At 44.1% G+C, this 20,555-nt stretch overlaps 1 protein-coding gene across 3 annotated transcripts in view; it reads left to right on the top strand.

Annotated features, from left to right (window-relative positions):
- Nucleotides 1–1,193: 1,193 nt before the first annotated feature.
- The window catches only part of GRIN2A (glutamate ionotropic receptor NMDA type subunit 2A), a 163,839-nt gene continuing 144,477 nt past the window's right edge, over nucleotides 1,194–20,555 (top strand). For 2 of the 3 annotated variants that reach the window (XM_090151234.1, XM_090151236.1), the window contains exons 1-2: nucleotides 1,194–2,368; nucleotides 4,615–5,037. In XM_090151234.1, coding sequence (XP_090007360.1) covers nucleotides 2,351–2,368; nucleotides 4,615–5,037 — 441 coding nt within the window. In that variant the 5' untranslated portion in view covers nucleotides 1,194–2,350. Of the gene's footprint in view, nucleotides 2,369–2,969; nucleotides 3,187–4,614; nucleotides 5,038–20,555 lie in introns of all 3 variants that reach the window. The other variant, XM_090151235.1, reaches the window with a different exon arrangement.

Here is a 20,555-nt window from a genome sequence, read left to right as displayed (position 1 = left end):
AGAACAGCAAATGGTGAGAAAGTAACAAATTCAATGCCGTTAGTGCCATTAATGGGGAAAGCCCATTGTGCTGGGGGACCCCATCGCCTCTCAGCTCCTTTGGAAATATTTCTTGTACCTGACAACTTAGCTGCTTGTTTCTGTAGACAAAAGTACTCTGCAACAGGTAACTTTAAGGCAGTGGGAAACCTATTTCCAGTGTAATTTTGCTGTGGAGGAAAAGATGAACCATTATATATGGGTTTATATAGTGGGTAGGAGGTAGGGATACCCTGCCTGGAAAGTATTCTTAGAGTGCAGGATCCCCAGCTTCAATAAGTGATGTTGGAGCTGCACAGCTGCAATTGCTTAGGCACCAATCCTTCTGCCTTTTCCTCTGTGGGATGATATTAACTCTGCACCTGTGACCTCCCAAGTGCAGGGATGTCAGAGTTTGTCACGCTGCTTTTAGTGTAAGTGTTCCCTTTTTACACACGGATTATAAGGGTAACTTAGAGCACTTTATTTGGACTTTAGTTTTCATTTGGTACTTCCATTATAGAGGTTTCATAAGAATAATTGAGGAAAATATTTGAGATGATGCTGAAGCATATTTAATTTTCAACTTGTGAAAATCACACAGCTTTGGTAAGGCTAGAAAATGTGACTATTGCTTTTGTTGGCCTCTAAACCACCAAATACAGCCCAGCAATGATGCACAATGTGTTATATACAAAGTATACTCTAAAGGCACTGCATTTTTTAGCATTTCAAATGCTAAAAGTTATTGTTACATATATTTGAAATATAATGTTAGAGCCACGGTCCCCCACTGTGAAGTTAACTTGCACTCGAGGATGCTGAAGGTCTCCAATCCCTGTTTTGCTGCTGCTGTGACAAACCTGTGGAACTGCGGCAGCACTGCTGGAGCCGCTACAGGAGGACAGCGTGCATCGGGGTGACGTGAAGATGCACTTAAACATCAAACTTTAAAAACTGGTACAGTTGTAGCTGCTTAATTGCTTTGCTTCGAAAGTTTAATGTGACATCTGAGGAAGTCATCTCTAAATAAGTCAGGAGACAAGGTTTCTCGAGAAAGAAAAGGCATAGATTTGCTGGGGACTCTTACAGACAAACTGTCAGGAGCAGTAAAATTGACGTGTGCTTAAGTGTCTTGGGGACCGGTTTCCGTGTTTTGTGTGCCCGGGGGGAGTGGCAGCCTGGCTTCAGCCTGTTCGAACCCAAAGTTTGCAGGTCCTACTGGAAGGGGTCTGTCCCAATGCAGGTCGGTCTTACTCCCAGCTATTTAGCTTAGGAATGTGTCATTGCAAGAAGGCGTCACCTGCGTGGTAGCGAGCTGGTGTATTATTCCGGCAGAAGCAAATAAGTTGTGGCAGCTGGAGCGGGGTGCCGGAACGGGGGAAGCAGCAGAGCCATGGTGTAGGTGCAGCAGGAGGAGCGGAATTGCCCGGGGCGGGCGGCAGCCGTGGGCACAGCGCCTGGAATGGGAGCGTCGGGCTGCACGGAGCAGCGGGAGCGCCCCGACGGAGCCGGCTGCTGCATGGCGTCCGTGTGCATCCTGCCGGCGGTTTGGAGCTTTTCGGGCTGCTTTTAGAGCAGAGGCCGCCGCTCCACGTTCGTTTCCCTGAGCCACGGCAGGGATTTCACTTCGAGAGCTTCTGCATCGAGAGAAAGGTGAACGCTCTGGGGGGTTTCCCGGGCTACCAGCCTCTCGCTGGGACTGTTAACGTGGGACGAGCGCTCAAGTTTGCCTCTCTTCTGCCCCAGCCCCGGCGCTTCCACCGTTCCCGATGTGACACCTCCCCCGATTGCCTGGGTCTGACTCATTCGCTAGTGCTGGGAGAGGCAGAACGGGGAGGGGGAGCCTTCAAAGTAGCCGCGATTTGTCTCGCTTTGACGAGGCGCCCGTGAGCATCGCCCCGGCAAAGGCGGCGGGGCCGGGGGCGGCCGCCGGGTGGCTCCCGTCGGTGGCTCCCGCCGAGCCTCGGGGCCGCGCCGCTGTCAGTCCCGCCGGAGGTGGAGGACCGGGGAGCATCGGACCGGGAGCTGCCGCAGCAGCGTTGCAACTGCCCTTCCAACAGCCGGAAAAAAGAAAAAAAAGAAAAAAAAAGAAAAGCCATGAAGACGTTGAAACGCCTCCTGCCAAAAGTAAAGAGCAAATCCCAGTTGTGATGGCTCTGCTAAAACTTGATCCTGCGGGATTTCAGGCGATAAAGAGCTGCCAGGCTCGCACGTACCGCGGTGGGCGCAAGTCGCGGGATGAAATCCCGGCATTAGAGGACCTATTTCCCGCTCCGTTGTTTGCAGAGGAACCCGCTGAGATGAGTCGGAGGAGCGCGAGCCCAGAGCGATGTGGGGAGCGAACGCGGTGAGTGCGGCGCTGAGCAGCGGTGGGAGCCTTTGGGTCCTGGGGTCGCTTTAAGAAGTGTCTCCGTACGTATTTACTGGGGGTAGCGAATGAAAAACCGAAGCAACCCTAGCTCGTGCGTTTCCCTGTGTAGATTTACGGAAAATTGGGAACGAATCTGTGCCTTCCAAGATGCGGAGCTTCGCCCCACGCGCCGTGCTGCTCCCCGCTCCGTGCGTGCCACGAGCCGCCCCCCCTCCCGCCCGTGCGGAGGAGTTGGCCGCTGGCGCTGCCCCCGGCGGGATGCGCTCGTGCGGGCTCGGCTCGTGTGTTCCCGGAGAGGCCGGAGCTGCCGGCAGGGCTGGGGACGCTCCCGGGCGGGCTGTGGGCTCCGGGGGCATCTCCGGTAGGGAGAGCTCGGATTCGTTCCTAAACGCGGGCGACTGGGGGGAAACTTTTGAGTCCGGTCACTCGGAGTCGCTTCCAGTCGCGGTATTTCGGTTCGCGTGCCACGTGAAATTACATTTTATTTTATTTTATTTTTTTGCCCCGTTAAACATTCAGCCCTACTGACGGCTTTTCTCCTCTCCTCTTCTTCCCCCCGTTCCCTCCCCGTCTGCAGCCCCCCTGCGCCCGTCTCGCTGGCCGCCTAGCTGCCCTCCCGGGATGCGATGGGCCTCGCGCTCTGCGGCGGGGATCACGCTTGCGGCCGGCGGCGCGGAGGCCGCCTGTGAGCCCGGGCACCGAGGGGCGCGACATGCCCGCGGCAGCGGCCCCGCCAGCACCGGCACCACCGGCACCCGCGGCTGCCGCCACCGCTCCGTCTCCTGAGGCGCTGGGTACGTGGGACGGCGCCGCGCGGCCGCGAGGGGGCGCCATCGTGCCGCCGCGACCGGGCTTCGTGGGCGCTCGGCGGGGAGCGGGGCGCTCTCGGCGCTGGGTGCGGGCGGGCGGGAGGTGTCGGGAGCGCGGGTTCGAATCCCCGGGTTGTGCAGGGGCTTGAGAGGCCGCGCTGTGGCTGTGCCCGCCGCTGACTGCGCCGTCTTTGGTGCTGCAGCGGTGGGAACGTGGCCCGCACCGCTTTGATTTAGGAAGCGCGTTGGGACTGATCTGCAATTAAATGGTCTCAACAAGCTCATCTCCTAGTCTGACCCGTCAGGAGGTGATGATATAGCAAGCCCTTGTCTTGGTGTGCGTTTCAGCAGCAGATGATTCTGATTGATGGTGGAGATACGGTTGGCATGATGAGAGAGGAGATCTGAAAACTGCCACCCCTGATTGGCTAGACCTGCCGGTGCTTTCTGCGTGACGCTTTGCAACAAGGTTGGCTCAGCTTGGCACAGGGACTCCCCTCTTGCAGTTAGCAGAGTCAGTCGTGGGGGTGGAAATCCCTTGGGGGCACAGAAACAGAGGGAGACCTTCCAGAGCCAGAGCTCCTTTCCATCCGTCAGACAGTTTAGATCACTTCTTCTCTGGCTCATCTCTCTGTATTCAGCCCTGTACAGAGATCCGGCTGATTCTGAAGTAACCCAATGCAGTGATGCTCATTTGTGGATCGCCCTCCCCTTCGATGCCAGAGACAACTTTGTGTCTGAGATCAGCAGTTCTGAGATGCTCAAGTGAATGCCGTGTAAGGGAAGGGAGAAGAATTAGGATAGAATATTGTGCTGCTGAATCTGTTCCAGAGATGCAGTAGGCTGTGCATGAGCAGCAGCTGGCGAGATCTTCGGAACTAAGGCAGCACGTTTCTGGGATGCTGCGCAATGCACAGAGTACACGGACTGGGCTTTCCAGCAGACCTCGGGCTTGCTTCTCTCATTTTAAGCTAACGCACCTCTTCCTACCAGACTGTGACTAAATCTTAAATAGACACACCAAAGGAAAATAGACTTCTGTTCCTCACCTGCTTTAGGAAGGCAAGGTTGAAGAGAAGGATGATGGCGCCTTTTTTGAATCGTTTCAGTCATTTCAGTTTTGTTAGCCACCCAGAAAAAATGTTAATGGCTATTTCTCCTGAACTTGTGCTTTTTTTTCTTCCTGTTGCCTTGCTTGTGGAAGACCAGTTGCAGTACCATCTATCAATGCCAACTCAGGTTTTTGAGGGATGTAAGCTTGAAATGAAACTACATGAAGAATGTGTTATAAAAAGCTGCTAAACTTTGTCTGGTGTCCAGAAGGTTTCTGTTTAGATCCTTCACTGGAGATACACAGTACATATTTTTTTTTCTCTCTGTTCCTTTTCTCATACAATGTGATCACTTTTACAGGGGTTAAAGCTGGCAAAGATGAGGAAAATTGGCTGTGCTCTCCTGGTACTCCAAGCTCTTCTGGCGCCTTTGGATCTTGTTCGTGGAGCAGAGAAGAATTATCCTGTCCTGAACATTGCAGTCATTCTGGGAAGGACCAAGGATATCACAGAGAGAGATATCAGATCTCTCTGGACCAGGGAGATGTCAGCAGACCTGACTGTTGATGTCAATGTAGTGACCCTTCTGGTGAACCAGACTGACCCTAAAAGCATCATAACACACGTTTGCGACTTGATGTCAGGTACCAAGATCCATGGAGTGGTTTTTGGAGACGACACTGATCAGGAGGCAGTAGCTCAGATTTTGGATTTTATTTCATCTCAGACTTCTATTCCAATTCTTGGAATTCATGGCGGGGCCTCCATGATAATGGCAGATAAGGTAGGAATATTATTCAAAGCCTTCATTACTCTAATGCACTTCAGTGTAAGAATACCTCTAATTATCTCTTTTTACTTTAAGAAAGAAAAGAATATACAGAGCAGTGTCCTCACTGACTACTCACCAAATATTTTAAAATATTTTGGGGTTCATACCTGAAACTCAATTTTCTTTCCACTGTAAAAGTGATCCTAATTAAACTTTACTCTCCACCAAATCTAATGCTGATCACCTCAAAAAATTATTAGCAAATACAATGCTTGGCTGTAAACGCAACAAAGAGTTCAATCAACTAACTGTAGGGACAAAATACAAAATTATAAGCAGATATTATTAATGAGCATGGCAGAATAGAAGCAAGTTATAGCCATGAATGTATTTAAGGACAGTAGTTGTAATAGGGCGTTTATATTAGACTGAACTCTTGTGATCTGCTATGGTCTATAATTTAAATAGGCTTGCAAACTTATGGTCACTGTATTAATTAAATTATTTTTTCACTAACCAGATACTTCTAACTTCCTACTATAGCTCATGAAAATCCACAAAGCGTTGTCAGAACCCCGGAGGTAATGACAAATTGCTTTGTTGGAAAACATTCCTTTACATAATCCATCGTGAGATTGTGGAACGACAAACAGAAGTGACTCACATATGCAGCTCATTTGCTTTAACACTGCAACAGTTTAAAATACATTTACTGGCACTGCAGGTAGGTTTGATCTAGCGGAGTGATGGGTGCTGCTTGGGAAGCAGTAGGTGTGTGGCAGCTCCCTGGGCAATGCGTTCTGGTGTGGACAGCTGCTTGGCCTGAGGGTCTGTGAGAAGCTCCTGCTGATGCTGAGGAGCACATGCTGTGTGGAAGGGAGTTTGTGTGGGCAGGCAGTCGCTGGTTTTCCAGCACACAGCTTGCACTGCACACATCCCACACGACGTTAATTGCAATTTATTTCCTGTTACTTGTACCCTTTAGGTTTTCTCATTCCCTAAAGATTGTTCTTCCTTATTGATGACTTTTGAATTGTCCTATGGGATCTCTCTGTATCCATCTGAATATGAAATGGTTTCATAGCTTGGGGGAGCAGAAGCAGGGAAGATGCAATGATCTGTTGCATCTTTTGCACCTTTTCACTCAGCAAAAAACATATTCCACTGCTATTAAAGAGATCCTTCATCTCTCAGTATCATGAATGACCTTTTAAACTTGTGATGCAACGGTGAAAGTAATAACTGCTGAATTATAGCAGAGATTCTACAACAATGGGCTGGACATCTTGATTTGTACAGAGATCTTTACAGTCTGTACTGCTATCTTAAATGGAAGTGCAGCCGCCAAGTAATACAGATGGTTATGTGTTGTGCTTTTAAATTGCTGTACAGACTTCCTTATCTTTCTGAAGTTAGAGTTCCTAGATACGTATGAAGCTATTTGATGTGTGTCACTCAACTTTCTATACCAGTACAAAAACATTTGAGACTGAAGAACCCAGGGAGGGCTGAGTGATGAAACTGGCAGAAATCTGTACAGTATCAATGCTCAGTAGCTGAATGCAGGATGTTCCCGATACAGATGATTATTATTTACTTTTATTTATGAAACAGATTGCATTTTTCCTGCCTCAGGAAGTTAATACTGTGTTCCTTTTGTATGCTAATATTGTCACTATTACGTCACCGTCTTTGATGTTGGGGGTTATCGCAGTTTGATAATATAACACTGTGCTGAATCTTGGCTTCTAAGATTTCCATTTGGGAAATCAAAACTGTTCACTTGTGTGTTAAGGCAATCGAACAGAGCTGTCTTTAGTAGCTTGAATTGGCTGAGAGAGTTTTATGATCGCGTAACTGAAATTGCCTCCGTTTTTATCTTGGCTGTTCCAGTGCGCAGTATATCTTGGCGCTGCCTTTGGAACAGCACAGAAATAAGGCTTGCGTGTGTCACTCAATTAACCCATCATTTGGGAACGAATTCCTGGGAGCCGGAGGTGAAATTCGCAGTGCTGTCAGAAAAGCAGAGGGGATGAAGGAGAGAGAAGAGCTGCGAATATAAAATCTGCCTTCCAAGGCGGTGTCAGGATTTCAGCCGAAACGCACGGCTGCTGGCTTACATTAGAAAGTTGATCGGTGTTGAGTCTTCTGTTTTGTCTCCCATATTGAGACTGCTAGCATAAATAAAAGGTGCTCAGTCTCACTCCTGCCTGTGGATAGAGTTCCCACCTCTGGCACTCCGTGGCCTTTTCATTTGTTCTTACTGTGTGGCTCTAGTAATTTCTTTCCTTCCATGTGGAATCATGCTGATACTGTGTTTTAGATGACTTTTAGATGGAAAGGAGTGTGCATGTGTTGTACCTGCTCGCTTGCAGTCTACAAGCAAGGCTGGCACACAGGCAGCACAACAATTCAGTGAATTCTGTGCCAGTACTTATATGATGCTTAACTGTCTTAAATGTGAGATGAGCTGTGGATGTGAATGAGAAGTTGTCTCTAAGTCTGTACTCCTACAGGCTTCCCTGGAATGCTCTGAGTGGATGAGCTTTCCATTTTCTGCACTGTTAATAAATACTGCTCTCAGGTTATGATGTCCCAGTGTGAGCACTGGCTGTCAGTAGGACCTTGCTCCAATCTTGGCCATCAGTAGGACCTTGCTCCAATCTTGTTAAAATTTGGTTGCACAGCCGAGGGAATGCGTTGCTTCATAAGGATTATAAAAATGATGGCAGTGTGTAAAGCCAACAGTACTGAAATGGTTTCCGTGCTTTCCCTCACCTGGAACCTGTTGTTAAGACCCAACCAATAAAGCTCTGGGATGCCTATGGCTGTGCAGCACCTCCATGCCCCAGCTGCACCGTAGAGGTGCCCTGGACAGCAGAGCATGCTTTGCCTGTCACCAGCACTGTCACCTGCTGCTGGCAGCAATCCTGCTGCCAATGAGCTGCTCCTGGGCTCCGGTCCTCAGTTCTTCCGTGGGCTCAGGGAATGTTCAGATTTGAGACAGTCCACTGCAACAAGATGAGAACTGTGTGTGGGACATGTGTGCCAACCTGCTGTGCGTCGGCAGCCCTGGGAGGATGCTGCTAACAGGCTGGCTGTTTATTCACCCCCTTGTCTGCTCAGGTTTGAGATCTTAAACCAAACACTGCTTAGGATCTGTTTCCTGACTTCAGCATTTGATTTTAAACTTAGTTAGGTTTATTTCACCACATGCTATCGTTATAATGATTGTAATTAAGATTCCTTTCTAAGACAGAACATTACGGTTAGTTCTGCTACGATAACGAAGGATTTGTTTCCTTCAGAAGTGGGAAGAAGCCACCTGTGTTATAAAAGCACCTGTGAGCACTGAGCATCTCTGAACTATGGTACTTCTGTATGTTTCAAAACTGAGTCTAATTTCTTAGTAGAAACCTCTCTGAAAGACACAAAAACTGGAAGCATTTTAGTGTGGTGAAAGCGTGTGTGTAGCTGAGCAGCACTAAAGGTGAGGGCAGTTTTCCTTTAGGGCCATTAAAAAGTGACACTTCTTGAAATAGCCTTAGAATTGTTAAAATAAATCTTTGATATCCCAGGAAATAATGTGATGAAATTATAATTCTTCATTATTCTCTGAGCTGATGAATTAACGCTGGTTATTAACACTTTCCTTAATTGTTTGGTATAAAATCCATTCTGCACCTACCACCGTCTTCTGCTTTCCTTTTATCTGCCTTTTTCCTAGCTGTGAATACAGAATGGTAGAATAACAGAAATCAGAGGGATCTCTGGAGGTTGCCCAAGCCCCATTTGTCAACAAGTGAGCTACTATGTTGAGTCAGGTCCTTCAGGACCTTCTCCAGTCCAGCTCTGAGCATCTCCATGGATTTAAATACAACAATCAATCAGTTCCACTACTTAAACTCCCACTGTGCAAACCTTTTTGTTATATCTCATTAGGATTTCCCCTTGTAATGTGACCATGACCTCTTGTTTTGCTGAGTCTAACTCCGTTTAGACACCTGTCCTTACCTGTCCCATCCCCAGCAGACCCCCATTCCTTTGGGCTTTCCTTGCAGCCTTGGTGCTCCTGTCCTTTGGACTTGCTGAGAGGTGGTGGTGTTTGTATGGGGGGAGCCCAAAACCAAATGTGTGATTGTAGCCACGGTCTCGTGAGTTCTAGGGAGGGAATGATGTTCCACGAGCATATCATGCATGACTGTGCTTCAGTTCTCATGCTTCAAAAATTGTTGCAAAGAATGGGAAAGGATGTAGGATTTCTTTTTTATTGTAGAATCACTTCTGGATATTGTAATTCCTGGAGCGTGTTTATTGATTTGTATGTCGCCACGTACAATGTGTGTTATTTCCCCCCCAGCTCACGATAAAACAGTTCTACATTCTTACAGAAAACCTTACATTTAAATTTGCTAACTTTTCATTCTTGCCTTTGCTGTTAACTGATATTAGCATGTCTGTGGCAGCGTACTTCTGAGCATGGTAATGATTTTGGCTATGGTTAGCACTGCAGAAGGTAGGAAGATGAAACTACAGCTAAATGCCTTAGTCTGAAAATACCAATATTAATTTAATGTTTCATGTCTGGATACATTACACTGTTCCATTGCATGCAAGCAATACTTCTAGCTTCTGCCTCTTGTAAAGCAGTGTTTCAATGTTTCCTTTCCCGTGATTTTCCTTTGTTGCTGTACTAATGCTGCTACAATAAGCATAACTTTCAGAAATTCTTATTGCACTTTTAACTGCAATAAAAACGTAGTATTGATCTTCCTTTGCATATGTATAGCTATTTATTTAAAAAAAAAATCTTGTATATGCTAAAGATTTTTATAACTGAGCTCATAATCCACAGTTGTACCTTTTACACGCATGTGCTATGACTGTTTATAATTAAATGGTTAAAAATGTGCCTGAAATCTGTCTCACTGAGGCATATGGACTGGATTCAATTTCTTGTGCTTTTCTTTACCTGGAGCCAACTCTCAGCGAGCGTGAGATGGTTAGGATGCGGCGTGCTGCTTTGCATTGCTATGCTTGTGCTGTCATGGCTATGGAAAAGTGAAGTTTAACAGTGTTTGCTGCAGTGTTTGCTACTTTGAGCTGTGCCACAGAGCTCGAGGGAGCATTATACCGTGAATGCGCCTTGTTTTCTTGCTTTCTTGCTGTTTCTCTCCTGCTCTCTCTTACTTTTCTAAAGGATTTTTCTGCCTGTTTTGTATTTTCCTCATTCTTCCCCCTTAGTTTGATGAAGGAAAGTGTGGTGGATTTCCCGTAATACTGTGAGAGTGAGCTTTGAACTATGTCTCTGGGAGACAAACTTGGACTAATTTATCCAAGCAGAAAGAAGGCAGAGACAGAAATTCCTAATGTCTTCCAAAACTAGTAAGCAGACAGTAGGACGTAGAAGTCTTTTGCTCAACACCATATCTTTGAGTTTACCTGGTGTTTGAAGTGGCTGAGGTGCGGGCAAGGTCCTGTTTTCAGCTTGCTGCAGTTTGCAGTGTTGTAGCTGAGCCCAGGCTGCAGGATGGGATCCTATGAACCGCTCCTATGTAGCCGAGTGCAGTGATGGGCTTCACTGGGACTTAATCTTATTTGCAGTAAGTGTAATATATTTTCGTCTCAAAGGTATCGTTTTCTTTCTCTTCAAGCTGTCTGTTCTTACAGTTCTTGAAAACAGGAATCCATAAATGCCTCCATGTCTTTTGAGAACATCTTAAAACTGCCTCTAAGTCAGTGTCTAGATCATCCATGCATCCGTCCAAGCTATTGCCTGCCTATGGGAAATTATAACACAGCCAGCTCCCAGGCGAGGAAAAGTAGGACACCAGGCCTTCAGCATAATTTTCTGCTTGCAGAAATTCTTGGTGGCATCTTTAGAATTTTTTTTTTCCAAGACCATTCTCGAACATAAAACCTGAAATGATTTCCTTTAAGCTACAAAATAATAATGGGACTATTATAACTCACATAAGGCACTTCTGATAATCAGAATATATCTAAATCTGCCTGAAAATATTCATCCTAATAAAATTATGCAGTGAAAGAACAGAAGGGCATTGGTATCATGTCAAAAACGTTTTTAACATCTTTTCTATTAATTGTTTTTGAGAGCTTGCTTAGATTATTTGAATAAGTAGTTTAATAGTCCTTTATATTTGCCACTCATTTGAGCTAACAGTTGAATGTGAAGAATTTATTTTTTTTTTTATTAAATGAATGATACAATTTTGGACTTGCTTGGAGGATGTCCTTGATAGAACTGTTGACATCAGTGATGGTACAGAACATTTTGCAGATGAGCAGAGTCTCTGCATTCCAGGACTGGTTTTGTTTGTCAGAAAAACAGGGGTCATCTGGGCCAGCCTTGCCCTCTCCCCAGCCCCATTCTGCCTCTTCTGCCTCCCTTCTCCTGGAGCTATGAAGTTGTGTGCATTTTATTGAGGGAGCCCAGCCTGGATCGTCTGCATGCCATCTGTCACCATATTGTTTGTTTAAATCCCTGAGATATTTTCTTCTCTCCTTCACTGAAATTAATAAAACTGTAGCAGCATCACTGGCTATTTATATTTGATTTACACTTAATGTTCTCAGGAGAAAAGCCCCATGCTTGCACTTGAGGTATGTAAGCTAGACAGTCTGTCTATACAGAATGCCCAGGAGTTGATTCTGCAGCCTCAGTGCTGCAAGTTGTGCTCCAGCCCTGAGCACTCTGGCTTCTCCAGACAGAGACCTGTGTGAAGTCCAGTGGCGCCAGAGAGGCAGCACTGCCTGGAGCGTCTTCCACCAATCTCAGGAGGAGAGCCTTTGGGCTTTTGTGGAAATGCACAGCAGCTACCAAACCTGGTGAGTTGGTGTTGGTTGGTTTTGTTGTTTTTTTTTTTTTTTTTTTTTCAAACACAAAATCGAAGCCTGGAGTGCAGCAGATCTAACTTGGATGAGGTATGCAGTTAACATCTTGCCTCACCTGTCCACAGTATTTGCCTCTGCACTATCTGCACACAACTTTTATTGATCAAAAAGGAGAAGAAGGAGGCTCTTGGTGTACAACAGCTCTCTTGGGGAAGAGCAGAGTTCCTTACGAAAAATGTCTGTACCTCCTGGGACTGGAGCATGGAGGCTCTGCTGCTGCCCTGCAGGGTGGGTTGACAAGTGTTCTGCTCACCAACCTTTGTGATTGATGCAAATCTCCTGAAAAAAAGCAGTAGTTGCTCTGTGTGTGTGACTGAGGTTTGGCTCAGTTACTGGCTCTTCAAGTTTCCAAGCAGATTAAAGATGAAACTAGAAAAAAAGTTTGTGTGGTTAGAGCTGTTGCTACTTCCCTAATCTGCTTAGCAGCCACAGAGACCAAACTAAAGCTGACCTAAGGAATCCAGCAATATAGCTGAGGTTATAAACTGGTCCTGAACTTCTAGAGCATGGAGAGGAGTAAAACATCTCCATGTGGTTGTATGTGACAGGGTGGAGAATGTATAACAAGATTAACATACATTTGAATGGAAATGCCTTGTTGAGCTTTAGGTATCCCTGTTCATTGCAGGGGAGTTGGACTAGGTCCCTTGCAGCTCAAATGATTCTTTGAATGTTAGTCATCCCCTTTTTGGACTACTGTGGTCCCTTCAGACTTTAAAGCACCAAGAAGCATGTTGGAGGGCTGTGGAAGGGGTTTAATTAAAATATGATGATATATTTTCTGTACAGCTCCTAAACAACTTCTGTTTCTTGTGAAAGCCTTTTGCTTCACATTTAGGAATGCTCTGGTTTGAGAGAGCTACATGTGTGGTTTATAGCATCCATGTAGATTCTCCTCTCAGCTTTCTTCCAGATTCTAATTGTGAAGGTTGAGAGAGAGAATGAGAAAATCAATGCCATGTTTGTGCTTTTAATATTTTGTGTGGAAGCACATTGATTTGCCTCCTGTCAGGATGGAGCCTACAATGAGCAGTGGTCGGTGTGTGGGGCTGGCTGAAGGCAGTGTGTTCTCCTAGCAGTATCACATCACATCACTCATCTTTAAGTAGCCTGGATGGAGATCTGATTTGAAAAGGGAAAGCTGTCTAGGAGGCCACACACTTTCATCTTTAAAACGATGCATACCTTAATGTCAGGCTTAGAGCATGCTCTCTCAGGGAGTTTCTCCACCACCAGCTGACTCATTGGTCAGTGGTTTGGGCTTTCTATTCCCACTGCAATGTTGAGCACAGGTTTTCATCCTGTGCCTGCACAGAGGATGGCTGGCTGTTCCCTCGTTGCAGGCTGGTCACCTGCTGCAGCGCGGCCGGGCGCGCTGGCCCTGCTGTTGGCACGGTGCTGTGCTGTGCTCAGCTATTTATTTATAGCCTGCTTTTGTGCATCTTGGAGCAGGATGCTTCTATAAATGTTTCATTCGAGGGATTGTGGGATGGGAAGATGCTCATCTTTTTGTTTAGTATCCCTTTCCTCACAGCGTTTATTTCTCAGCGTCCCAGCTTTTGGTTCAGGACTCTGTGCCTGTAATTCTGTCAGCACCAACTTTTGAGCATTCATGTTTACCAATTTGCCTCTCTCTATGACCAGAATTCGCAATAGGATTGCTTTGTTTTCACTACATTGATTTTGTGCCTGGTGGAAACACATTGTGTATGTAAAGCCACTATGAAAGAGGAAAGAGCGAGGATTTTATAGCCACCTTCCAGCTCAACACAATTTACAATACAATTAGGAACGACAGTTATAATTGGATAAACAGAAAATAGAATTAAGGTAATCTGTTCTAAATGCGCAACATTTCTGTAATGAGTTGCTTTTAGGAGTTACAGAAACATATAATTACCAGACAAATTACATGTTATTTTTTTTTTTTTTGTGTGTGTGTGTGAGGCTAATTTAGTGTTCTGGGTAAATTGTGCTGGCAAAAGCATCAGAGTTATGTGAAGTACCTAATTGGGACAAGATAAGGTTTGTGAATTCATCATAACAAAACAGATGCAAAAATTATGGAGGCTGTCTGTATTCTAGTCAAGTACTGTTTGGATGGTCTGCTTTATTTTAGATAGTCACATCACTTTTGTAGTCAGTAAAGTAACCCTGTCCTCTTTGGTTTGTTTCAATCCATTTGCTGTTCCTTCCCTTCCTTCTTGATCTGCATTTAGCTGTTACATGCAAAAAGGCTGAAATTTCCCATTGTGGAGTCTAGATTCTAGCCAAAGATGTGGATGACTGGTGCTTCAGATGCAAAACCTTAAACTCTATGACTTAGCAGTGTAAGACAAAACTGAGCTGGTACAGAAGATGTAAAAAGAAGCATTTGTTTTCTTTTCTTGCTCTTAGACTTACCCAGTCTCTTCTGAATGCAATCTCCTTCCCCCAAACACCTGTGTCTCTCCAAGCACTCTTCTCTTATGCTGCCTTCCTCTCCAGCCCATCTGCTTGCTATTCATATCTGCGCTGGGCTGTCACGCTAGCATTGAGTCTTATTTCTTTATTGCATTAATTCACTTCTGGTAGAAGCAAGGTTGGTTAGGAGAGGATACACCTCTCCACCTAAAATATGTCCCTTAATGTCAGGAGTACTAGGACTCTTTCAGTGTATATAGAGATGATAGTTATGCTAAAATATGATTACTGGAACAAATAAGAATTGTCTGAAATCCCAAGAAAAAAGGTCAAAACTGTTATGCTTTAAGCCAAGCCCGTTTATATTTAACAGTAGAAAACACAGAAAGGGTGAGAAGTTGAGCCAGGGTAATGGAGGTGCAGAGCTGTGGTGGTGAGAAACCAGCAAGAGAAGTTGCTGATGAAAGTGGTCTATTTGTATATTTCTACTTGTGAGGAACGAAATATGAGAAATCCAAAAGAATTCAAAACTTCAGCTGTCATTTCCATCTTGGTATCTCTTCAGGACTCCTGGCCTTGGGAGTTTGGAGAGCTCTGCTGCTCTGCTGAGTGATTTCTTCACTGAGCACCTTGCATTCTCCTGTTGGTGAACTGTTCTTAAAGTGCTTTCCATAGTGCAACGTAGGGATTCTGAGCCGTAGGTGAGCATCTCAGAGTTGATGTATCAGAGACTGCACGTTTGTCTCCTACTGACATCTGATGTTTTCCTGTTTTGTTTTTGTTTTTTTTTAATTTACATTCTCTCCTTTCTACAACCTTTGGCAGATGGTCAGCCTAGAGGCTTCCTAAGTATACAGTCTCACTACTTTTCTTTTTATTGCTGTACCAGTTTGTCCAGCACCCACGTCCTTCTAGGCAAACATCCATTTCTATGGAAAATAGAATTTTTTTTGGAATAGTTCTCTGATTTGTAGCAATAAATGTACTTTTTTTATGCATTTCTGTCATATGCATGTGCTTTAAGGGGGTTCCAACTGCCTTGGACTTGAGGAACTGGCATTTGAAAATATATTGATGAATCTCTTCTTTCACAACTCATTTTCAATTAAATTAATCTGATTTTCAGATCTCCCTCTGGGGGCATCAGAATACTTGGGAGCAGGGCGAACTGACACTTAAAATGTATGAAAACAAATTGCTTTCCACAGTGTATGGCGGCTTGCTGATTCTGCAGTTTCCCCTTCATGGTGTTTGAGAATGTGTTTTGCTGCAGCTTTAAAATATTATTAAGACTTACATTTACTGGCACTTGTAACTTAAATTGCAGTTACGTGCACGGCACAGATTTATGGATCATTAATTATATAAATGCTGATGTCATCCGAACAGCTGGCTGTACGAGGTTGAAAAGAAGCAACGGCTTTTGAGAACAGAGCATAAGAAAATGTCACATGAGGATATTTTGGCTGCTGTCAGGGTATGCTCTCTTGCAGAAGGAAAAATACGAGTTTGTGTGGTTTCCTTTCCTTAAATTGGCTAAATTGGATAAACAAATATCCTACTGCATTTTCTAGATATGCTCATTCTAACACTTCTCGTAAATTTTTCTAGGTTGTCACATTTTCCTTTTTCAAGCCTTTTCCACATCAGGATAGAGGCATCTGGCTACAATCTCTGTTGTTCTTCTATCATCATTTTGTAGAATATGAATATTCTAAGAATAACTGGAATTTTTCATGAAATGACGGTAGGACTGATATGAATGAATTGGGATAGGTGTAATTAGTAAATAATCTTCATATTTAAAATATCCTGAACAGTTGTTAAATGGCTTCTCGCTATACACAGTACTTTCAGATTCCCAATTTGTCCTAAAAATGCATCTTACAGTCTCTAAATTAAAATTTAAATGAATGCGTGGATACTTCATACTTTCCTTTAATGGTCTTTGAAAGCCTTACGATGTTATTTGTGTGCTTGCATAAATTGTTTTCCTTAAGTGTGGACTGGTTCTCTGTTTCCTTGTGTTAGGTGACTTCTGGCTTGAGAAGAGCTGCTCTGTGATTTACCCTGTTCACAGTAAGAGCTTGAGATCTTAAAATAGTGAGTTATCCAATAATAAAATGTAACGGTCCAGCTCAGTAATCCTTATTCCAATGTAAGTCCTATTGATTTGTTAAGCTGCAATGGGCACTTCGGTGGGCACTGCCTGAAAGTTGTGGAAAATGTAGGGCAAAATAGAAATGAACTTCACTAATTTCCCAACTTTTACTGCTTTTTTACTGTGTGCAGTAAGTTATAGACATGCAAAAACTAACAACTCATGCTGGTCAGCAAAGGCACATCCAAATGCCAAGGAGGGTGACACTTGGAGAAAAAGGGAGCATCTGCACATACAGCATACAGGCCATGTGTGAGCCCTATGTGGAAGGCAAAGTCCCTGCAGCATAACTGAGTTCATTGAAAAGTAAAGGCATACAAAGCAAGTGAATGTTTAAAATATCCTTAAATGCCTGCTTAAATGCTTTTCCAAAGATCTTAGTGCTGCAAAGTTAGGAGATGAAGAAGTTTTTGCAATCCTAAGAAGTTGCTCAGTACATTCATTACTTGAAAGGTGTAAAGATACAATCATAGCCTCAATATATAGAGTTTGAGTTGGAAGGGACCTTTGAAGGCCATCTAGTCCAATTACCCTGCACTGAACAGAGACATCTACAGCTCAATCAGGTTGCTCACAGCTTGGTCCACCCTGACCTTGACTGTCTCCAGGGATGGGGCATCCACCCTTCCCTGGGCAACCTGTGCCAGTGCCTCACCACCCTTACTGTAAAAACTTTTTCCTTATATCCAACCTAATTGAAACTCAAAGTTATACAATGGACTTAAGACATGCTCTGCTAAAAAGAGCAGTCACTCTGCTCTTTTAACTCACAGGTTAAAGGTGTGATTTGGTGTGTTGTTGCTACTTACGGTGCTTTCTTCCAAATTAGTTGCCAGATTTCTGGTTAAATATTTTGAACCTTGTTTTACTTAAGTTAAACCTGATGGTCCATATAAGTTGCTGCAAAAGTAATGCCTCCTATTTATTTCCATGAAAACTACAACAGATGTAGAAAGCACAATAACACTATTTGATAGAGCAAACTCTCAGCTACGAAACGCTGTTTTTCAACAGTCATTGTATCAGAGTGCCCCTCTGCTGCCATCTGTCATGCACTAACCAAATGTAATGGGATATTGATGGGAAGGTTCAAGCACCACTGCCATCCCAACATCTGCCTCTGACCTCACAGGCCAACATAACACAATAGGAGGCATTACTTGTGGAGCAGACCTCATACTTAACATTTCACATTTGAAATGGAGTTTAGCTTTCTCAGGTCACTTAAAGGTTTCATTTGCATGTTAAAGTCGCTATGTCATTAAACAGCTTTTCTGGTTCAGCTCAGATGATGGTATATTTTCCTTCTTAACAAGCTTTCTAGGGTTGTATTAAAAAAAACCCTGTGTTCTCCCTCCCTTAGCTTCTTTTAAAATCAAGTATGTACAATAAGACTGACTCCCCGTTGAGCTGGCTTAATCATTTGTTTTTCCATCTGCGGAGAGTCCATTCCCAAAGTAACTTCAAAGAGCCCTGCCTCAGTAAAAGCTTCCAGCTTTGGAGCAGCAAAGATTACAGAAATGTGCTTATGCAATGCTTTGAAACCTCTGGCTATCTTGGTATGGAGGTTAGAGCTGAATGTATGCCTCTATTATTCTGTTACTATAACCCCTGAAGATTTATAACTGAAAACTGTGCTGCAGTAACCGTGCAGCGCGATGCTGTGGGCACACAATGTGGCAGCCAGAGGACCTGGGGGAGCAGCAACTCCACGAACCCCAGGCTTGGCATGAGTTGTCTATAACGTACCTCCAGAAGCACATTCAGAATGTTTGTTATATTTTACACTTAATCCAGCCTGATCTGTGCAAGCTTTAATCAAACAAACCTCAAGCGGAGTGGCTCCTGGGAGAACAGTTTCTTTTAAAATTTTCTGTGCTGACATTTATAATCTACTAAAAATAACAACAACCCCCTGGCCACTACAGAGGAATAGATTGAGATAAATATTTTATGTCTAATGTGTACGTCATATTTTTGAGTACAGTAACAAATATACAGCAGTTAAAATTGTCACTGGTGTGTTTGGGAGGATCTGCATCCTAAAGCTGCAATGTTAGTAATTGTCCTTATTTCTGTGCTCTGGAGTTTGTGCCTTACGCGTGGTACTCCACTCAATGGCTGTCATCTTCATTTTGGAGAGCTGTTGATATGTTTTATTGTTGTTTTTTTTAAAAATTTTTGACAGAGCTCCTGTCAAAATCCCATCAGCATGTATGGGATTTGCCCCAAATTAATTTCCTGTGGAGAGAAGGGCTATGAGTTTGTTCTCAGTATAATGACTCTTGTGGATTATAGTATCTGTTAGTAGGAATGCAATGCTTTGATTTTAACTGAAACTATTTCTAACGGTGGCCAAGATCTTAATTTTTGGCTTAATCGAATCCTTGCCACAAGCAAATCTAATTCTGGCATGCTATTTCAATCGCACAGACTTTCATTTCTGACTAAGGATTGGAAGGATTAACCCAGATTTTAGCAGGTCTCTCCATGACCGGGTGGATAGGATTAAAATCTCTGTGCTGCTCATTGTGGATGTTTATTTCAGTTTTTAAGCATTAGACTTATGTCTTTTGACCATGACTGGAAATTATGGAAAGCTTCTGAGAGTAAGAGCATGGCTAAAGGACAGCATGCTGAATTTGCTGGATGTCACTGTGTTTCAACTTAAAAAACAAACTAACAAAAAAACCACCAAACATGCTCAGCCTGTTTACGTATGGTTTATCAGATTGCAGATTTTACAGTTTATAGTAAGTTTATCAACCTGGAGGCATTGTAAAAATAGATACTTTAGAGTAGAGTGAAGTAAAAGAAGAATGAGATTAGATTTAATATGACCAAATTGGAACATCTTGCTGAAGCACTTGTATGCAACAAACTTTTCTGTGCTGATGAAGGCCAGAGTAAAAGTCATCTAGTCCAACCCCCCTGCAATGAATAAGGACCCCTGCAGCTTGATCAGATTGCTCATAGTCTGGTCCAGTGTGACCTTGAATCCTCCCAAGCCCTCTTAGAAAGGGGCATCCACCACCTCTCTGGGCAACCTGTGCCAGTGCCTCACCACCATTATTGTAAAAAACTTCTTCCCTATATCCAGCCTAAATCTCCCTCCTTTAGTTTAAACTATTTTCCTTTGTCCTATCACAACAGACCCTGCTAAAGAGTCTGCCCTCCTTCTTTCTTATAGCTCCCCTTTTTGATACTGAAAGGCCACTCTCAGGTCTTCCTAGAGCCTTCTCTTCTGCATGCCAAACAGCCCCAGCTCCGAGTCTGTTCTCACAGGGAGGTATTTTATCCCTTGGATCATTTTTGTTGCCCACTTCTGGATGTGCTCCAATTGATCGATGTCTCTCCTGTACTGACACCACATCTGGATGCAGTACTGCCGTACTCACCAGTGCAGAGCAGAGGGGCAGGATCACCTCCCTTGTCCTGCTGGCCTCGATTCTTTGGATGCAGCCCAGGATACGGTTGGCTTTCTGGGCTGGAAGGGCACATGACTCTAGTAAAAATGAGTCTGAGGGAGGAATATGATAGCTGGAGGCAGGATGAGGAAAAGCTGTTTGAACAACATCAAATGGATGTGAGGTCTAAAACTAAGGCGGGCATGATTTAGGTGGGAAATTGAAGGTAGTAAACAGTGTTTGGAAGGGAAATAAAGACAGTCAGGGAATAATAAGGAAGCAGCTACTGTTATGATGAAAACTGGTAAATGAACAAAGAAGGAAGAGGACCTGTAGCATGAAGTTCTTTCCAATCCTACATTTTTATTCACTTTTATAGAAAGACAGAGATAATTATACAGTAGAATTATAGGATTCTCTCAAAATCTAGCCAGGCATATATAAATGCCAGATTTGGTGAAAATAAAGTGTGCTGAGTAGAATTCTAATGTGTGACTGTTCCTGAACTGTGCAGATTCTCTTTGGAAAGAAAGATAGGCCTTGGGATCCATACAAGAATACAAGAGAGTGTTGCAAAATTTCTAAAATCTTAGCTCCTAGAAACTGATATTCTTTCCTGAAGAAATGTTAATTTTACTTTTTTA

This window comes from Phasianus colchicus, chromosome 16 (genome assembly GCF_987193195.1).
Source record: "Phasianus colchicus chromosome 16, bPhaCol1.hap1.1, whole genome shotgun sequence".
Classification (NCBI taxonomy): Eukaryota; Metazoa; Chordata; class Aves; order Galliformes; family Phasianidae; genus Phasianus; species Phasianus colchicus.
This window is presented reverse-complemented; position numbering and strand designations above follow the sequence as displayed.